General features: G+C 42.3%; 1 protein-coding gene across 1 annotated transcript; it reads right to left on the bottom strand.

Moving 5' to 3' along the window:
- Window positions 1-535: 535 nt before the first annotated feature.
- RGCC (regulator of cell cycle) lies at window positions 536-14,597 on the bottom strand. Its single transcript, XM_048295382.1, has 5 exons — window positions 14,498-14,597; window positions 14,160-14,339; window positions 4,440-4,547; window positions 2,783-2,845; window positions 536-1,132 (listed from the first exon to the last, which is right to left on the bottom strand). The coding sequence occupies exons 1-5, from the start codon at window positions 14,532-14,534 to the stop codon at window positions 1,125-1,127; spliced, it is 396 nt and encodes a 131-aa protein (XP_048151339.1). The 5' UTR covers window positions 14,535-14,597; the 3' UTR covers window positions 536-1,124.
- Window positions 14,598-17,080: the final 2,483 nt, after the last annotated feature.

Consider the following 17,080-nt stretch of genomic DNA (forward strand, 5'->3'; position numbering starts at 1 on the left):
CAAGTGGGTACAATAACTGAACCACTTCAGCAACTGCTCACGAGACAGCTTTGGCCAAAATTAAGCAGGAGTTCAAACTAGCCCAGCCCCAGCTCACTTGGTCTGAACAGACTGGAGAGCACAGCTCAGACAGCAAAGCCAGGTGTAATGCCTGCAGCAGCTGGAGGAGAGCTCACATAATGACATTCCCAGTGCCTAATGCATATGGAAAGAATCAGGTTCCTTGTAAAAATACAGGTTCACCTTTCCTCTTTCAGCACCACACTGATGTCCAGGAAGTCTTTTCAGAGTGGTTTACTGTTCCAGACCCAAGGGCCTGGTATTAGAAACATCCAGACACGAGTATTTTCTCAGTGGTACAGGTCCTGCACACCTTTAAACTGAAGGGCCTAAATGTCTGACCTCCCAACTAGTGAGTGCTTCATGTCAAATGGTCTGAGAGTAAAACCAGCTTTTACATAGGGTTTAAAATAGGTGTTATTGTTCAAAACTCTACTAAGTCAGTTGTTTCATTTGTATTAACACAAATCTGAAGTAACAGTTTGACCAAATTTATTGTTTTCCTGATTGTATTAATTTTACATAGTACAAAGTTCTCTTATGTAAGCAATCACATTAAACTAGCATAACAGACTTTGCCTAGCAGCAAATACACCATTATCGAGATATTTTAAAGCATGTTGTTTTCAATAAGAGTTTAATTTGTACTTATGTTTCAGAGTTTGCATGTTCATAGGAAGCTTCCAGACATCTGGATTCCAGTTCAGAATTTATTTGCATACAAAAATATATTATAATGGAAAAAAGCATTAAAGTTTTCAACTATATAAAATTACAAATATATTTGCATAAAAGCAATTTTAAATTAAAATTCAAGCTATATTTTAAAGCAAAATACAGCTCTAACATTTAAGTTATCTTCTTCCATCTGCTGCAAAGTAAAAAAAAAAAACCAAACCCAAAACCAATGTTGCCAGTTAAATACTTGTAGGAGTTCACAAAGGTTATGTTCAGAGGGCATCTCAAGGAATGAAGTTATCAGACTAGGGCAGCAGTTCTCACTGATTGATGTCACTTGTCCTTCAGAGGACATTCACGTGCAAGCACAATGCTGAAAACTCCTTTCACATACCTGAAAATACAGAAGAAAAATCATTAAGCTCTCTATTAAATAAGATTGCATGTTGTTGATGTCTCAGACACTTGCCTACACCCAGTTTCCTAGACTGCCTGACAAGCCAAATTACGTCTTCTTTTTTTTTAAATTAATGTGAACGCTGAAATGCTAGTGTGCCAAAAAGACAAGGCAAGCACTGTTCTAACAAGTGCACCAGGCTTGAAAAGGTATCTGTACAAAGTTCTGTGTAACCTCAAGCATATAAATACAACTCCTCAAAAATATGATGATAAATACCAGATGGAAGTTGGACTTCTTCCTCACTGTACAGTGACACTGTACAAATGAGACTGCAGAGATCGCTGGAGATTTGTCTAGTTGGGATAAAAAAAAAAAAAATCACACCAAAAAAAAGCGCAAAGCCACAAGCACAGGTGGTAGTTCCTGCCTTCATCTTTGATGTACCTTGCAAGGGAAAAATGAAACCTATATGTTATAGGCAGCCCCTTAGAGTTAGCTGTGACATGGCTGTGCAAGATACAGCAATGGAAATATTTGGCAGTTTGGGCTTTCATTGTCCTACACGAACCTTCCAAAACTTGGATTTTTTTCAGAGGAGTGAATTAAATTTCATTGGTAAAGATGGAGTTAGCTCAAGCTTACATCCATGACACAAGAAAGGAAACTAGAGAATGTATTTTAAGTATGAGAAGTGAAACCAGGATTAAGATACAAGTAAGACAGCAGGGAAGCAGGACATTTGTAAGGGCAGCTGTCTTGAATTAAGTCTACATCTTCAAGAAATACAGGGAAGGGAAAATACCTAATGAATACACAAAACTCTCAGTTCATAGTTTGAGAGGGCTTTGTTTATGCTGCTATTTAGGTCTAGTCCTACAACTTGGTGGTTTGGGCTCTATAGCCTAGTTCCACACAAAAAAAACCCCCAACCTGAAACACAAAAAAAATTGTATTATGTCCACAACAGAAGAAGAAGCAAAAGGAATAGGCAGAGTGCATGCTTGACAATAGGTGGCCAGTTTTTTGGCTTTGTTGTTTTTCTTTAAAAATCATAATGAAGAATTCATTACTGTAGCTGAAAGATACAATTTCTAGATAGTGGCAGAAAAAGTGATCTAAATTCCACTCCTGGTAAAGACAAGCACAAACAGGATTTTGACTTTTAGTTTAAGTCAACAGATACAGATATCTGCTCCTTAATTCTTTCATAAAGCAGAGTCTAGAACAAAAAGATTTTCTTCACCTGTGGATACTCCTCCAGTTACTTAGCTTTATAATGAAGAAATAAATCACCAGCTTTAAAGCTGAGTATTGAGCATTTAAAAAGCTGATGTTTATTTATCAATCCACTGTCAAAGAGAGGTGAATTGCAGCTGAGTCAGAGGTGGGGACAGGGGTTAATTGAGTTCAGCCTTTGTCACACAGGCTAAACTGCATGCCTTGAACATTCAGGCAAAGATCAGAATTTAGTCTGGTTTACCTTCTTACCCATATAATGATCCACAGGACTAATAAACGAAAAGGAAGCCACATTATATAAACTTTTTCTATCTTTTCCTTCCCTCTCTCCCCATACTTTGGTTTCCAACACTCTTTATAACAAGTACCAAGTGAGACACAAGCTACTAATAAAAATCTACTTACTTGCTAATATTCTGTCAAGATCAGCAATGAAGTCCTCCAGTTCTTTTGTGTCTCCAAGCTTTGCTGTAAAATAAGGGTCAATACTGCTTAGAGATGGCATGTTTCTCTGGCTAGAAGAAGCACTAGAAACACACGACCCTCCAAATAATTTTCAGTGGTACCAAACATGCTGTGGCTTATGGTCAGCAAAGTTCAATAGGGTTGCTGCAATGTCCAAAAGCACTTAGAGAACACAGGAGACTGAACTGAAACTCCATCTTTTATAATTTTCCATTTGACAGAAGCAACACAAAGCAATATTTTATTTAGTCTCCTTAAAAAGGAGTGGTTGAAGTGAAGAATAAAAGTTACATGTCAACCACTCTGTGTCCTTGCTACTGTGGCCATCTTTCTTGTTTCATCTATTCAGATACTGCATGCATGGCCCTAATCAATCCCACCCAATGAGCTCCCGGACCTACTCAAATCTTAGCCCCATAAAATCATATCAGTATCACTGGTTTGCTGTGCTGCCAGATCCTTTGACCTTGATCCATACACTATAAATTTGGAACAAAACATCCACCTAGGTTTCCACTTCTGACAACATCACTGTTTCCATTCAGTCTAGTTTTATTGGAAGTTGCTTCCGTATCTCACTTCTGTGATCTTTTCCAAGCCTGCTCCAACTCTTTCTGTCTTCTCATCAGGAAGAGCATCTTGTCCTTTAGTGTAATTCTTTGCCAAATATTTCCTGTCAGTTTAACTGAACTCTTTTTTGCTACTTCATAGAAACTATTACTCATAATTTCTCCCTAATATCAGACTAAATTGAAAAGAAAGCGTTTAACTTGGGTTTTTGTGACTGGTCACTGTGAAAAAGATATGAAAGCATGAAAGGCTATTGAGCATGCACCTGAGGAGAGTAGCTGTAAGAAAAGCACCACGTAGTACATATGTATGAGTGTTCACTTATTGATATGTCTGCTCCAGAGTTAATCCCAGTTAACCTGAATGAAGCACTATCCTGGGAAGTCAGATCAGCTGCAAGACAGAAGCCACTTTGGAAGAGCATAGCTTCAAAGGAGGAAGGAATTACTAATATATGGCTTGTATCAGCAGTGCAAGGTCTGTATGGATCTGAGCAATTGTGTTAACTTAAATGGCAGCACATGGCTTCAGAGGAGTCCCTCTGCCCCTGCATTCAGGCTAAGTATTTTTGTAGAGAACTTAAGCCACTTAGTTTCTTCAGTAAAGAAGTAACACGAGTTAATAATTAATCCTTATCAGCCAGAAAACTAATTTTTTTAGCTCAGTGTTTCAAAACCAAAAGAGTTTCCAGGCCACCTGCAAAGTGCAGATATGGCATGCTATTGCCATTTATAATCAAGACAAAATACTTGGACCTGTAATGTGCTCAATAGTAATCCTTAGTTTTGTTATCATTGAAAAAAAAACCAAAACCAACCAACCAAAAAAACCCCCACAAAACAAAAAACCAACCAAACAAAAAAACCCACAAAAACAAACAAACAGAAAACCCAACCAAACAAAACAACCCAACCAACCCAAACAAAAATACAAAAAAGTCCATGCAAGCATGTGAATCTCGGCACCCAGGAAGAAGCCCATATAGTTGAGGATTAGGAAGAAACGTCAACAGTTAAAATTAAGATACCTTTACAAGGAGTTACTGAAGGGGATGGCAAGCTTGGAGTAGATGCAGTCAAAGAGTTGAGCTTTTCATCACTGAGACTGAAACTGTTTCTGTAGAGTGAATCTGCACCTGTAAAAAAGCAACATTATAAAGTAAACTTAACACCTTCTGCAAGTTTGCAATATAATTGAAACCCAAAATACAGCCTTTCCTATATGGACTTCAAAGTCTGTAGAACTCAGATTTACAGTCTTCAAAACCAGAGAAATAAATAAATAAACCCTCTATTGTTGCTCCCACTCCTACTGTTAAAAAGAAAGCAGCCCAAGGCTCAATCCTCATCCCCAGTAAGGAAAGGGTTAGCTTTCCCTGAAGTCAGCGCCATTTGAAAAATTATACAGAAATGACAATTATCCCACATCAGCTAAATTAAACCTAGTAGGACCTGCCTAATTCACAATATTCTGGGAAATTCTGTTACCTAAATTTTTCAAAAGCTACAAAAAAAACAAACAAAAAAACAACCTGAATAGAGAGCTCCAGGACAAGGACAGCCCCCCAGAATAAAGAATACATGTATACCCAAAGCAATGCACCTCTTTCTCCATACATTACTCTGCTGCTTTAGGTATGGCATTTTCAATTCTCTTTTATTCTGTGACTCTCTGGAGTTCATGATGCAGTACACTGGTACACAAGATATCCTGCAGTCTTATTTTAGGTGGTCTTTTAAAGAAAGCCTTATATGCCCTGGAAAGGAACAGAAAAGGCTCCAATATCTTTCGGATGTTCTGGTAGTTTAGAGGAGGCCTTAAGCTCCAAAAGTGTCAAAAAGTATCTTTACCTTGTCTTTCTTCATGTAACAAGTTGCAAAATGTACAGGGCACCCCAAGTATTATTCCTGGCTCCACTGGAAGGAGGCATTGTCATTGTGCTAGAGACACTAAAACTGCTGGTCCTGCAGTTTCAAGCCAGTGACCTGAAAACTGTAGTTCTACAAAAAGAAACCACTGTGATACAAATATGGTCTTCATTTACTTGGCACCTTGCCCAGGACATCAGAATATGTCTTATTGTATTGAGTGGTGACTACCACTGCTTGCCATCGAGGCCAGCAATTCTGCTCCTGGCAGCACACACAGCATTTGTCCCCGGAGCCGCAGCCTGGGAGGCGGCTACGCTGCAGCACCAAGTCCATCCAAGAGAGAACTGTCCCACATCCTCGGACGTCTGTCCCATTTGCTGTGCCAGGAGAGGACTACCTTACTTAAGTTAAGCGTGTCTTGATGAATTGGCAGAAGGGGGCAGGAACACAGCTTGCCCTGCCAAGATCTGCACATCTACACCTCCCCTGAATGTTGCCAGGATGTCTCCAGACAGCAGACACTGAGACCACCCTCTTGCAGACTACTCCTTTTCCTCAACTTCAGCCGCCTTTGGGAAGAAGGGTGCGTCTCCACACCCACCTCCTCTAGCCTGCTGTCCGTTCCAGCGCAAAAGCACCTTCCACAGGAACATAGAGGTACAGTCACAAGTCAGACGAGACGACTGCACCTGCAAAGCCTCTCAGATCTTTCCTCAGCCATAAAAGCTGATTTGTTTGTTCCATGCTGGCTTCCAAGCTTACGTCTGTTACAATACACACTGAAAAGGCTTGGGGCAAAAGCTTCAACCTGGAGTACTTTCCTCTTTCCCATGCATTTTGGCCCACCACTGTGCTGTGTCTTTCAGTTTGCTCTGCCATCAGCTCAGACCCTGGTCTGGCAAACACACGCTACCCACAGCGCCTCGCAAACATGACTGATGATGTGACTGCCATCTGTGACCTGGGGCTGCCACCTGGTCAGCCACCACGTGGTATTTCTTGTTTATAGAGATGGGTATGCTTCTTCAAGCTATCCCCTAATTGCAATTTCTTTATCTTCACTCTTAAGAAGTGCTGTTCTCTCTAAACTTCAGCAGATCAAAACCAAGCTACTTGAAACTTCAAATACAAGAAAGACTTCATGAGTACAATGCAGCACTGAGATAATTTTAGATAGAAAAACGGGGGGAAAAGATAAGACATTTTAAAAGTAGCTCCTAAAAACAGAAGAAAAAAAAAAAGAACCTGAGGGTGAAGGAAAACTGATAGTGCTCTGCAATGATATGTCAGCAGTGCTGTACTATACCACATGAACCCTGTACTTTAACTGATACTTCCTCTCCATTAAAGGCATGGCAAATTTCCTCCTGAAATCAGCTTACAGAACAATTGCCTACTAATACCACATTTCTTTCAGCCAAGATGCAAACCCCAGTGACTAAGAAACACAGAATGGAAAATTCTAGCTGTTCAGGACAAATCCCCTGCCATCACCAAAAGGCCAAGTAACTTGTAATAGCTCACGCAAACATAGCCAAGACTGTAATTCACTGAAACACTGACAGAACACACCAAAGAAAAAACACTTTCCAGGCAATTTATTTGAAAGATGAGAACAAGAATTTCCAAATTAATTCATATTTTAGCTTTTACAGCTCATTGAATTAATAAAAAATACAGAGAACTATGGGTATAACTGAGTACGCTTATAATGTGAAATCTATGCTACTAGCATTCAAACAGCGAATGTAGCAAGGCTGGGAATTTATATTGCCAACCAATCCTTGTCATACACAAAATCCAAAGCTCCAGTTACTCTTATTTACAGATAGATTAAAACATTCTTTTTGTGCTTGTCAGAACAACTCAAATTGCAAAAGCTTTATTAAACCATTAAAACTGGCCACAAACTATTCACGTAATTCTTTCTATATATCCATGTGAACATCCAAGCTAGCAGACACCTTTGATTCTTTTTGGTTTTTTTCTCTTCATTATCCTTCTATAAGCAGTTGAAAGCACTAACTGCTTACTTTGCAATGTATTGACACCACTTGCTTCCACAAACAATATGCTGGGAAATATTTACAACTGGGCAAAGATAAAATATGACAAAACTGTTGTTTTAAATCTCTGAATGTTTTTCTTCCAGTTTCAAAAGGTAAAATGTTTTAACATAAGTGTTATCTTCTGATGGGTTGTAATAGTTTCAGGAAAATATCAACATTTATCTTTCTCAAAGCAAAAATGTACTTAAGTTACTAACTGTGGCTTATTCATGCCACCAAGCATCAGAAATTCTAGTGCTGTAAGGAGGAATGCATTGACTCCACCAGCAAGGTCACCATAACTGCTGAAAACAATGTACTGTTAAAAAATATTTATGACATCTACCACAGAATAATACCCTCTTTGGCAAAGCGTGGCTGTAGGGCAGGAAGCTCTGGGAAAAGAACACTTCAGTCTTTGCTCTCTACCAGCTGCCACCGCCAAGATTTGCTCATTCACCTCCAATAATGGCCTTTGGAAGAGTTCCACTGCCAGACAAATACAACATCCTCTGCAACCCAATAACCAGGGGCTGATGCCAGGGATCCCACTGATGCTGTCCTTCCTCCTCCAGCTCCTTCTCTCCCACGGCAAGTTTATAATTCATTACTTATTTTTCACTTTGCGCATTGACTCTAGTCCCCATGCTTATATATAAACTATGCCACTTCAGCTGTTTAAAAAACAACAAAACTCAAATTGCCTCTTAAAAAAAAAATAGCCTTAAAATCTGATACTTTTGTTAGTGAGTTGATTTACATCAGTCAAGCTACACTGCAAAATTAGGGAGTAGGAATAAATATGGGTGTATTTTACTTTGGCAAAGTAATCTGTAGTTAGTATAACTTTGCTGTTCCAGTATATGGTTAAACCACAAAATAAACCATGGCAGTACCATGTAAATATAGAAATGTCCCCACAAAATGAGAACTTGAAAGGTTCTCGGCAGTACTTGACTGAAGGAGAAAAACCTCAAACTTTTCCTTTTAAAACAGACAATGGAAAAGTTCAGCTGTCTAGCTTCTTTAATATCATGCTCTTTCTAGTATCATGACTCAAGACACAATTTTGAAGAGCACTGGAGTTGGTAAAAGTTTTACTGCAGTTTTCAGTGGGGAAAGTTTTAGGGGAAAAAATTAAAGCACATCCCTAAAGCTGTCAGAGAGAAGCTTCACAAGTCCACTGAAGTGTCTACAAACCATGAATTTATTATAAAACAGTAACTCAACACTTAATGAGCAGACTGCACAGCTAATTCCTAACAGAACACAGCCGACTTGTTAAAAAATCAGAAAAAAAACCCTGGAAATTGTAATGTCACCAGTAGAAGTGAGAAATATTCATGGCACAAAAAGCTTGTTTCACAATACATATGTTTCAGCCCCCAAAGACAGTGTTTATTTTTATCATCATCACAGTTACACTTGGCTGCATTGTTTATTTTTGGGGGGATTTTGCCTAGCAAACAAACATCTGTTCCAATACTGACCAAAAACTGACACCTTTTCTCTACTGACACATCTAAGCATCATTATTTAAAGGATTTCAAATCACACAGCTGCACAAAAATGATCTAGGAAGCCTGAAATCCAAGCATGTTTTCTCATCATACACAAAGCCTACCTTTCCACTCCCCCCCATGGTTACAATCCATGAGGCAGTTTCCAGCTCCAACCTTCCATTTACTAATCTTCCTTTCTTATAAGCAAGAGCAATGGGTATGCTGGAGTGTAAAGAATGGGAAATCTTACAAAAAAGTGCATTTCTCAGCACACTGAAATACCTGTAAGAGAAGGCTATGCACCTGAAACTTCCAATTTTTCTTCCCCTTGGACGTATCAGGAACAGAATAAAACTTTATTTCTCAGATCATTTAATAAAAGGGCATTTCTCCAGGAGAGTCTCAATTTTTTCTCATTATAAATATTGCATTGCCCTCTTGTTTGAGACAGGCCATTGGAAGTTCACAGATACAATCTACCTCCTTTTCAAGTTACAAGACTGGCATTTGCTGCAGAGACCAAAGGCTCATCTACTTCACATCCTGTCTCTCACAACAACTCATGGCAGATGCCTGTAGAAGAGCTTTAGAGCGGTGCAGCCACACACAGAGTTTCAAAAGAAGCTCTACCAAGCTCTCACAATGCACATACCAGTCTCTTTCCTGAGACAGCAGTGGCATCTGCCCAAGCAGTCCTCCATCCTTCCTGCTGGGATTTTATCAAGTTATTTTTGAGTATGTGAACTTCGAATATCTGTAATACTTTAAGGCAGTATCTTTAACTGTTCATGAAAGAAGTAACACCATTTCTTTGAAAAATGCTAATTTAATTTTATTTCCTCATACTGGTGAGGTAGCAGTCACTTTCGTAATGTCACTTAGGATGTTCTGGAAGATTGTCTTGTCCCCACCCAAAACACCTCTTTTTTAGCCTGATAGTCCCAGTCTATTTAAGCATTTGGAAACTATTTTATGTCTTCAGTCATTTCTGTTGCCTTTACTTTCATAACAGTCACACATTACAGGACTGACAATGTGAACAGGTTTTTCAGGGTGAGTGCTGCAGTACTAACAGTGGCTGGTGCTTCACCTCTGGATAGCCTAGGCATTAGCACAAGCACATGGGGACATCCACAGCCACATCCGTGTAACCACAAGTGCTGGCACTACACCAAGGACTGATGTTAACAGATCCTGCTCAACCCCTGCGCCTACTTGATTTTAAAATCATAAAATTTAGAGTTCTAGATGCCCGCAGGATTTCTTTGTTGTTTTCAAAAGCCATGAGGCATTGCTCAGAAATCATTTACCTCTAAAAAATAACTACAAAGGAACACTGCAGGCTGTATGAGCACAAGAATTGAATTGATGCATTTATTTTGCAACGCTTTTAAGAGAGAGAGAATGCTTTTTAAGGGAGAGGCTGGAAGCTGAACCTGTCTCAAGAAAACATGGAGCTACAAGCATCAAACATTTCTGAGAGAACAACAACAGATTATGATGTAGCTTTTCAGTGTTATTGTAACTTTGGCCCGAGAAACACCAAAGTACTTCCCTTCTCAGCCTCTCATAAAGTCCAACTTCCCATTCATTATCCTAAGCCTAAACTTGGAAGACTGTCCTGACACTGCCATATACCGTACTAGCACAATGCACTGACTGGGCATGCAATTGACACAGGCAAGCCTGCGCTCTTCTTTGCAAGCTTATTCCAACACCAGAAGACAATGCTATCTGTAAGTTCATTAATACAGCTGCATCTACATTAGTGGCTTCTGCCAGCACAGCACTCTCTAGCACAAATCCTATTTTATCACAGCCAGCATATGCTGTGAATAGCAGAGATTTATAAAGTATTCCTCAACTTTGAAGTTCCAGCACAATTAATAACCTAAAAAACAAAGTTGCTAGGCATCGATTTGTTTGAATACATCAGGTTGAAACGTAAGTGGTACTCACTCACAGTCCAGCAGAATGTTGGAGTAACTCAGCAGTTGCATCATGATTTCCAGCACTGACCCAATCAGCTGTGGTGGTTAATGTAATACTTGTGGGCCGAGATCATCACACACATCTGCACACACAAGCCTCTCTGCTACTGCAAGGTCTAGAGTCCATTGTGCTATGTTCAGTGCTTAACCACAGCCAAGCCAGACCTCGTCCAAAGATCATTTAATCAAATGACAGGACAAGATGTGGGAGAACAAAGTACTAGTGTAGTCATTTTCCACAGTAGTGTCTTCAAAATCCTACTGTTTCTCAAGAGCCAGAAATATGTAATACAAGAATTTAAAGTAGTATTTTTGGAGCTAGGGTGAAATTTTAAGATGAAAGAATATATTCAGGATTAACAGCATTGATAAAGATCTTTTGTAAATTTTTCTGTTAAATTAAATGGGCTCACCCTCATGGCAGAAACCCCAGGGGAGGAAAAGGCTTTCCTTGCCCTACTAAACAGGATTTTTCAAGTATGACCACTTGACATTTGTTAGTAGCTTCTCATGAAACTGAATTTAAGGCTGATTCAGGGCACTGAAACAAACAGTTGCAACAGTTTAAAATGTTTCCTCCTCTTACAGTTCCATCTGACTGGAAAGATATCATGGCAGGAGTGGCCAAAAGATACATATGCCTAACCTTCAGCCACACCACATCAGTTAGGAGGACTAGATTAAACAACAACCAACAGATAGCACTAAAACACAATAGTCTGCACTGTTCTGTTACACACATGATAAAGTGTATTTGCAACAGCCTTGGCACTGGATAACAAGATTTTGCAAAGATGTAAAGAGTCTTCATGAACAAGATGATCCTTCAAACTCTCTACAGAGTTTTTACAGATTCACGTTATCAGAACTTGCTCTTTCAGCCCAGTTACTCCTTGATTCTGCAGTGGTATTTTAACCTAAGCTTTACCACAGAAGAGCAAGGTCATGAATTCAGCACTACACTGGCTAACACTAATATTACAGAAATCAAAGGGAAAATAAACCTGGGGGAAAATAAATACTTGAGTTTGAACAGAAAGAACCTGGGTAAGTAGGCAACTCCCTGCATTTATTCTTAAAATAGATGTAGGGAGTGTAGCTGGATTACATCAGACACTAGAGCCTGTTTTATAAAAGGAGCTCTTCATAAATCCACAATTCCTCTCCTACTCTAACTTCAAAATAAAAAGTTGACTACACTGAATGACTCCTTTAAGAAGTGTTTCACCAGGCCTTACCTGAGCCATGAGCAGAGCTGGCTGTTTTTGTTTCCCTTCCCTTACACATATCCTCATAGACTCTGGTGCACCCTCCTGGTCCCATATATGCCAGTGCCCAGGAGACAGTGATTCTGATTTCTCCAGAGCCACCTTTCACATGATGCATCACCAAGGGAGGAACTCAGGCATGGGATGGGATATGAAAACTTGACAAGTTCCTTATACAAGATCTTTGAGGACTTTGTATGGAGCCTTCAAACCCTGTCTATCCTACTAACCCACTACTGTCTTCAACCTAAATCAGTGTGGATTTGCCACACAGATTTTTATTTTCCAGATCTTCCTGAAGATGTGATCTGCCTGTTTACATAAGCATGCTGTTTTCTCACCAGGCCTTCTGCCCTGCCAGAGAACACTGTATCTTCCTCCCAAGATCCATCTTGTCAATTCTAACAGCAATTTTAAGCAGTTTTCAAGATTTAAGTTTTTTGAACCACAGCAGACAGCTATCTGTAGTTACTTAGCATTTCTCCATACAAGAAGAATAAGTTCTTAATACTGGGTTGGGGTTTTGATCATTTTCTCACCAGTAGATTATTTCACTGTATCATTACAAGTGTCTCAACTGTGAGACACAATAAGTGTCTCACAATGAGTGAGAGGTTAACATATCACAACAATGAAGACTGCACAAGAAATAGTAACACTAGGGCTGCCAGCTTGACTCAGTAAAGGCAGATTTCACCTCACACACCCTCAGCCATCTGAAAGACAAGTGTCCAGACCAAGTGTCCATCCGAAACACAAGTGTCACACATTTCTAAATCTTCCTTGGAGATGGAGAGATACTTAGAAGAAGTACTACACTCTACATTATGAAACAGAAAAATAGCATCTTGATCCATGTACTTCCACTGACTACAGAAAAAAACCGAAAGGCAGTGCTAGCCAAGGTATCCAAGTTCAGGGCAGGTAAAACAATACTTGTCAACCAAATGAAGCATATCCATGATGATGAAATAAAGGGCTCTGATAATCTGAGGAAGCTATGCTCTCACAGCTCAAGTACTAAGGAGATAGTATTAGTGTTTTAGCACTAAGTCAACAGAACTGCACCCTTGAGTCCCTGAACTGATAAAGAGGCAGAACAGAAATTAGAGAAGTAGTCTTATTACAAATGGCTGCAAAACAGGTGATTTTCACTAAGCTTCCCATATAGTTAGGAAATTAACAAAAAAAAACCAACATGCAACCAACACAACAAAACCAAACCAAAAACCCAAACCAACAAAACTGGTTATAGTTTGCTTTTAGCAGAACTTAATTCTGAGAAAGTAACCTACTGCTCCCAAAGAGAATGGCCGTTTCCAGCCTCACTGTATGGAAGAGGAAAGATGTTTTCTCTCCCTGATTAGTAAAGCCAGTAGGAGGGGTTGAATTTTTTTCCCAAGTTAACTAGAAAAAAAAATTAGTTCCAATTCTATGTTTTCTTGCTCCAAGCAGTTTTCCACCCTTCCTGTTCCATGTTCTGCACACACCATTCATATACATCTAGTGTACTTGGGCACAAGGTAGCTTAAAATTAGCACCTCGGAAACAGTGATAACACTGTCCTCCATCCAGATGGAGGGATGGATAGATAACCATTCTTATAACGGGTAATGTAGACGAGTTTCCACCAGTTGTGGAAAGCATATTTTGGCTCACTCTCTCTATACATATAATTCTGGTTACCGAGACACAGCGGATGGCCCCTGTGAACCCAAAAGAGATCTTTTACTGCAGATGCCGGGACGTCCCGGTGTCCCGCAGCCGGCTGACAGCCCGACCTTCTCCCAAAGAGAGCTTTTTCAGCTCCCCTAAAACACCAGAACTCCCCTGTTCAAGAGAGTACCAGTGAGTAAAACCAGCGGGGCCAGACTCCGCATCTCTGCGACTTCTAACCCAGAACGTAAACGAAAACGCACTGCTTTTATAGAAACAGGCGCGTTCCCGCTCCCGGGTCCCTGCCTCTCTCAAAGAGGGCTACGTGCTGGTTTAACACCCGCTCTGGAGCGTCGCTTCCCGGCCGCCCCGCGCCCCGGGGCCGGCACGGCCGGACCGACAGACACTCACTCTCGGAGTCGCTGAGGCCGCTGCCGTCGCTGACGCTGGCGCTGCTCCTCCGCTTCATGCGCTCCAGGTGCTCGCCGTAGAAGAAGCGGCGCCGGCCGGCGGGGCAGGAGAACTCCGCCAGCACCGCGTCGAACTCGCCCAGCGCCTCCGCCAGGCCCCCGCCGCCGTCCTCCCCCGGCGCTGCCGGGCGGCGGCAGCGGTGTCAGGACCGGACCTGCCCGACCCGACCCTCACCCCGCCCGCCCCCCGCGCCCCCACCCCGGCGGAGGGAAAGGGAAAGGGAAAGGCAAAGGGAAAGGGAAAGAGTCCCGCCTGCCCCCTCAGCCCGCCGCTCCCACCTTGCCCCGCAGGGCGCTGGGCTGGAGGAGACTTCATGGCGGAGGCGGGCGGAGATGCCCAGCGCCGCTGCCGCCTCCCGCCGCCAGCGTGAGAGCCCGGCCCGCCGCAGCCCCTCTTATAGCGCGGCGGGGCCGGGGGCCGGGCCGGGGCGGGCCGGGGGCGGCCCCCGGGCGGTGCAGGTGCGCCGGGCCGGGTGTCGCCAAGGCCGCAGTCCCGCCAGCAACGCCGCCGCCAGCGGGAAGCGTCGCCCGTCGCCCTCCGCCCGCCACCGGGATCGCGGCGCCTTCGGGGTGATCGCGCTGCGCTTGCCCCAGCGCCGGGTGCGTGCCGGGCTGCTGCGGAGGGAGGATACAGCGGGCGTCAGAGCCGGCTGCAAGGAGGGACTGTCGCGGGAACACAGGACTGGGTCAGCCTTACCCAGCCCCATGACTGCCAGCAGCACGAGGGCACACAGCAGCCAGCAGGACGAGGAGGCAGCAGCTCGCTTGCAGTGAGCAACTGCCCTGCTGCTCGGCCACCCCCGGGATCCCCTTCCTTCCCCATCCCCATGGCATTGTGCTGGCATCTGTCTGTAATTATTGCCCTTCTCCGTACATTGGTGAGCAACGGACACGGCCATGGGGGCAGCTGGGCCAGTTAATTCCAGAGGATGACCCGAGGAGAAGAGCGGGTGGCAGGGGACATGCAGGGAATACTCAGGCACAGGGAGTCACGGCCCCAGATACATCAGCCAGGGTGTTCTCCAGTGGAGTGCTTTCCTTGTTCTTAGAAGGAAGATTCTAGCACTTGTCCTGTAGTCAGCTAAACCTGATGTTTATACATGCCATAGCTGCGGAGTGCTGCTCTTGTGCTGTCTCTTGCATGTTTTAAATGTAAGGTGTCTGAGCAGCTAAAATACCTGTTAAATACTCATTGGGGAAGGCTCTGTCATATTTCGTTACTGCCAGAAATACTGAAAACAGACATCAGGTGCTATTCCATGAGAATGCGTCAGGATCTATGATTACATTTGTGTGCTGATGAAAATATTTAGAATTAGAAGAGTCAGGGAGAAGTAAGAAAAAACATCTGTGAAACTTTTCAACATTTTCAGACATGCTGTCATTGCTCCTGCAAGATACAAAATGAGAAAAACAATATTCTAGACAATAAACCAGATTTGTTCACCTCTCCTCACTGGCTGATATGGAGGCATTTATTTATTTTTGCAGTGAATCAAAAGAAGTTCTCATGGCGAAGTTCAATTGTTATTTATTCTGTGGCTTCCTCATCTCTGTGGTCTTCCTCTGTTTTACTTTCTGCTAATAAAAGCATCTACAAACAATCCTTTTTAAAGACCATAGCGACACAGATGGAAAGCGAGGTTAAAAAGTAGGGGACAAGGAGGTACAAGGGCATGACGTCAATAGCACGAGCAGGATGAAAGATAATGGATGCGAGGCAGAAAGGAGAACTGTCGAGGATGTGACTAGGCACAGCTCACAGCCCAAAAAGACAAGGACCTGGCCCTGCCGCTGATGTCAAATCTCTTTTGCTCGATCAGCCCTACCTGTATCACACCCATCCCCACTGAGCACTGGTGTTTCATCTATAGCACAGCCTGGCTTAGGGGCAAAAGGTGTTTGAGGTTAGGCTTGAACCTGTCCATTTTCTGAGGACACGCAAAATAACCAAAGGCTAAAAGTTCTCCTATGCTCTTCCTGTCATTTCTTGTAAAAATGGTCAAGCAATCCCACAGCCTTTTGGGATGGAGTATGAGGTCATGTAACAAAGAAAGAGCACAAAGGGGGATGAAGCTGTACAAGAAGGCTTGAGTTGCTTGGGGCCTTGCTGCCACAAAAAGGGGAATGGCGTGCCTACTTCTCTCTTCTTGTGCTCCTGGCCTAGACCTTCTGCATGTCTTTTGAGCAGGTTTTTCTCATCTTCTGCTGAGCCAATTCAACACATTAGAACAGCAGCAAATTAATTCAGCAAGAAAGTGAGTGATTTTCTGTTGAACTGAGTAGAATGGGCTCAGCTCAGGGAGCTAAAAAAAGGAGGGTATGGATAGGTAGGGGAAAAAACTTCTTCCCTGTAGTAATATAAGAACTTATCCCTGGCATTATCTTTACATTATTATTTTACACCCAAATTTACCATTTTCAGAACAATTTCTAGGCACGATAAAGAAATTATTCCATAAACCTCCCTTCTTTACAGCCATGTCTTTGGGAAATCTTCTTTGCTTAAGACAACTTGGGCTTAAAACGACTTAGTTGTGTTTACTGCTCCATAGACCAATCTCTTAACATTTCTTCCGGTAAATGCTCATGCTTTCTCCTAAGCAGCCTTGATTCTGCTGAATGCAACCGAGACAGCTGGCCAGTTTCAATTTTCCACATAAACCATTAGCTTATATCAGAGGAAACAAAGATTGGCTTTTATGCTTATTGGTTCTATGTCATGGACCATGTAGCCATGCACATCCATAAATATTCTTGAAAGGCCCCTGCATGCTCCAGCTGAACTGGCTGCACTTTTGCCACAGATGCCAATAGGAGCAGCCCACATCTGGCAAAACGAAGAAGTCACTTTTAAGTGCA

The sequence above is a fragment of the Corvus hawaiiensis genome, chromosome 2 (genome assembly GCF_020740725.1).
Source record: "Corvus hawaiiensis isolate bCorHaw1 chromosome 2, bCorHaw1.pri.cur, whole genome shotgun sequence".
Lineage (NCBI taxonomy): Eukaryota > Metazoa > Chordata > Aves > Passeriformes > Corvidae > Corvus > Corvus hawaiiensis.

Coding starts and splice junctions, on each gene's coding strand:
- RGCC (XM_048295382.1), bottom strand. CDS start 14,534: ATGAAGTCTCCTCCAGCCCAGCGCCCTGCGGGGCAAG. Junction 14,340..14,497: donor CCAGCGCCCTGCGGGGCAAG/GTGGGAGCGGCG, acceptor GCCGCCCGGCAG/CGCCGGGGGAGGACGGCGGC. Junction 2,846..4,439: donor TTCAGTAACTCCTTGTAAAG/GTATCTTAATTT, acceptor CTTATTTTACAG/CAAAGCTTGGAGACACAAAA.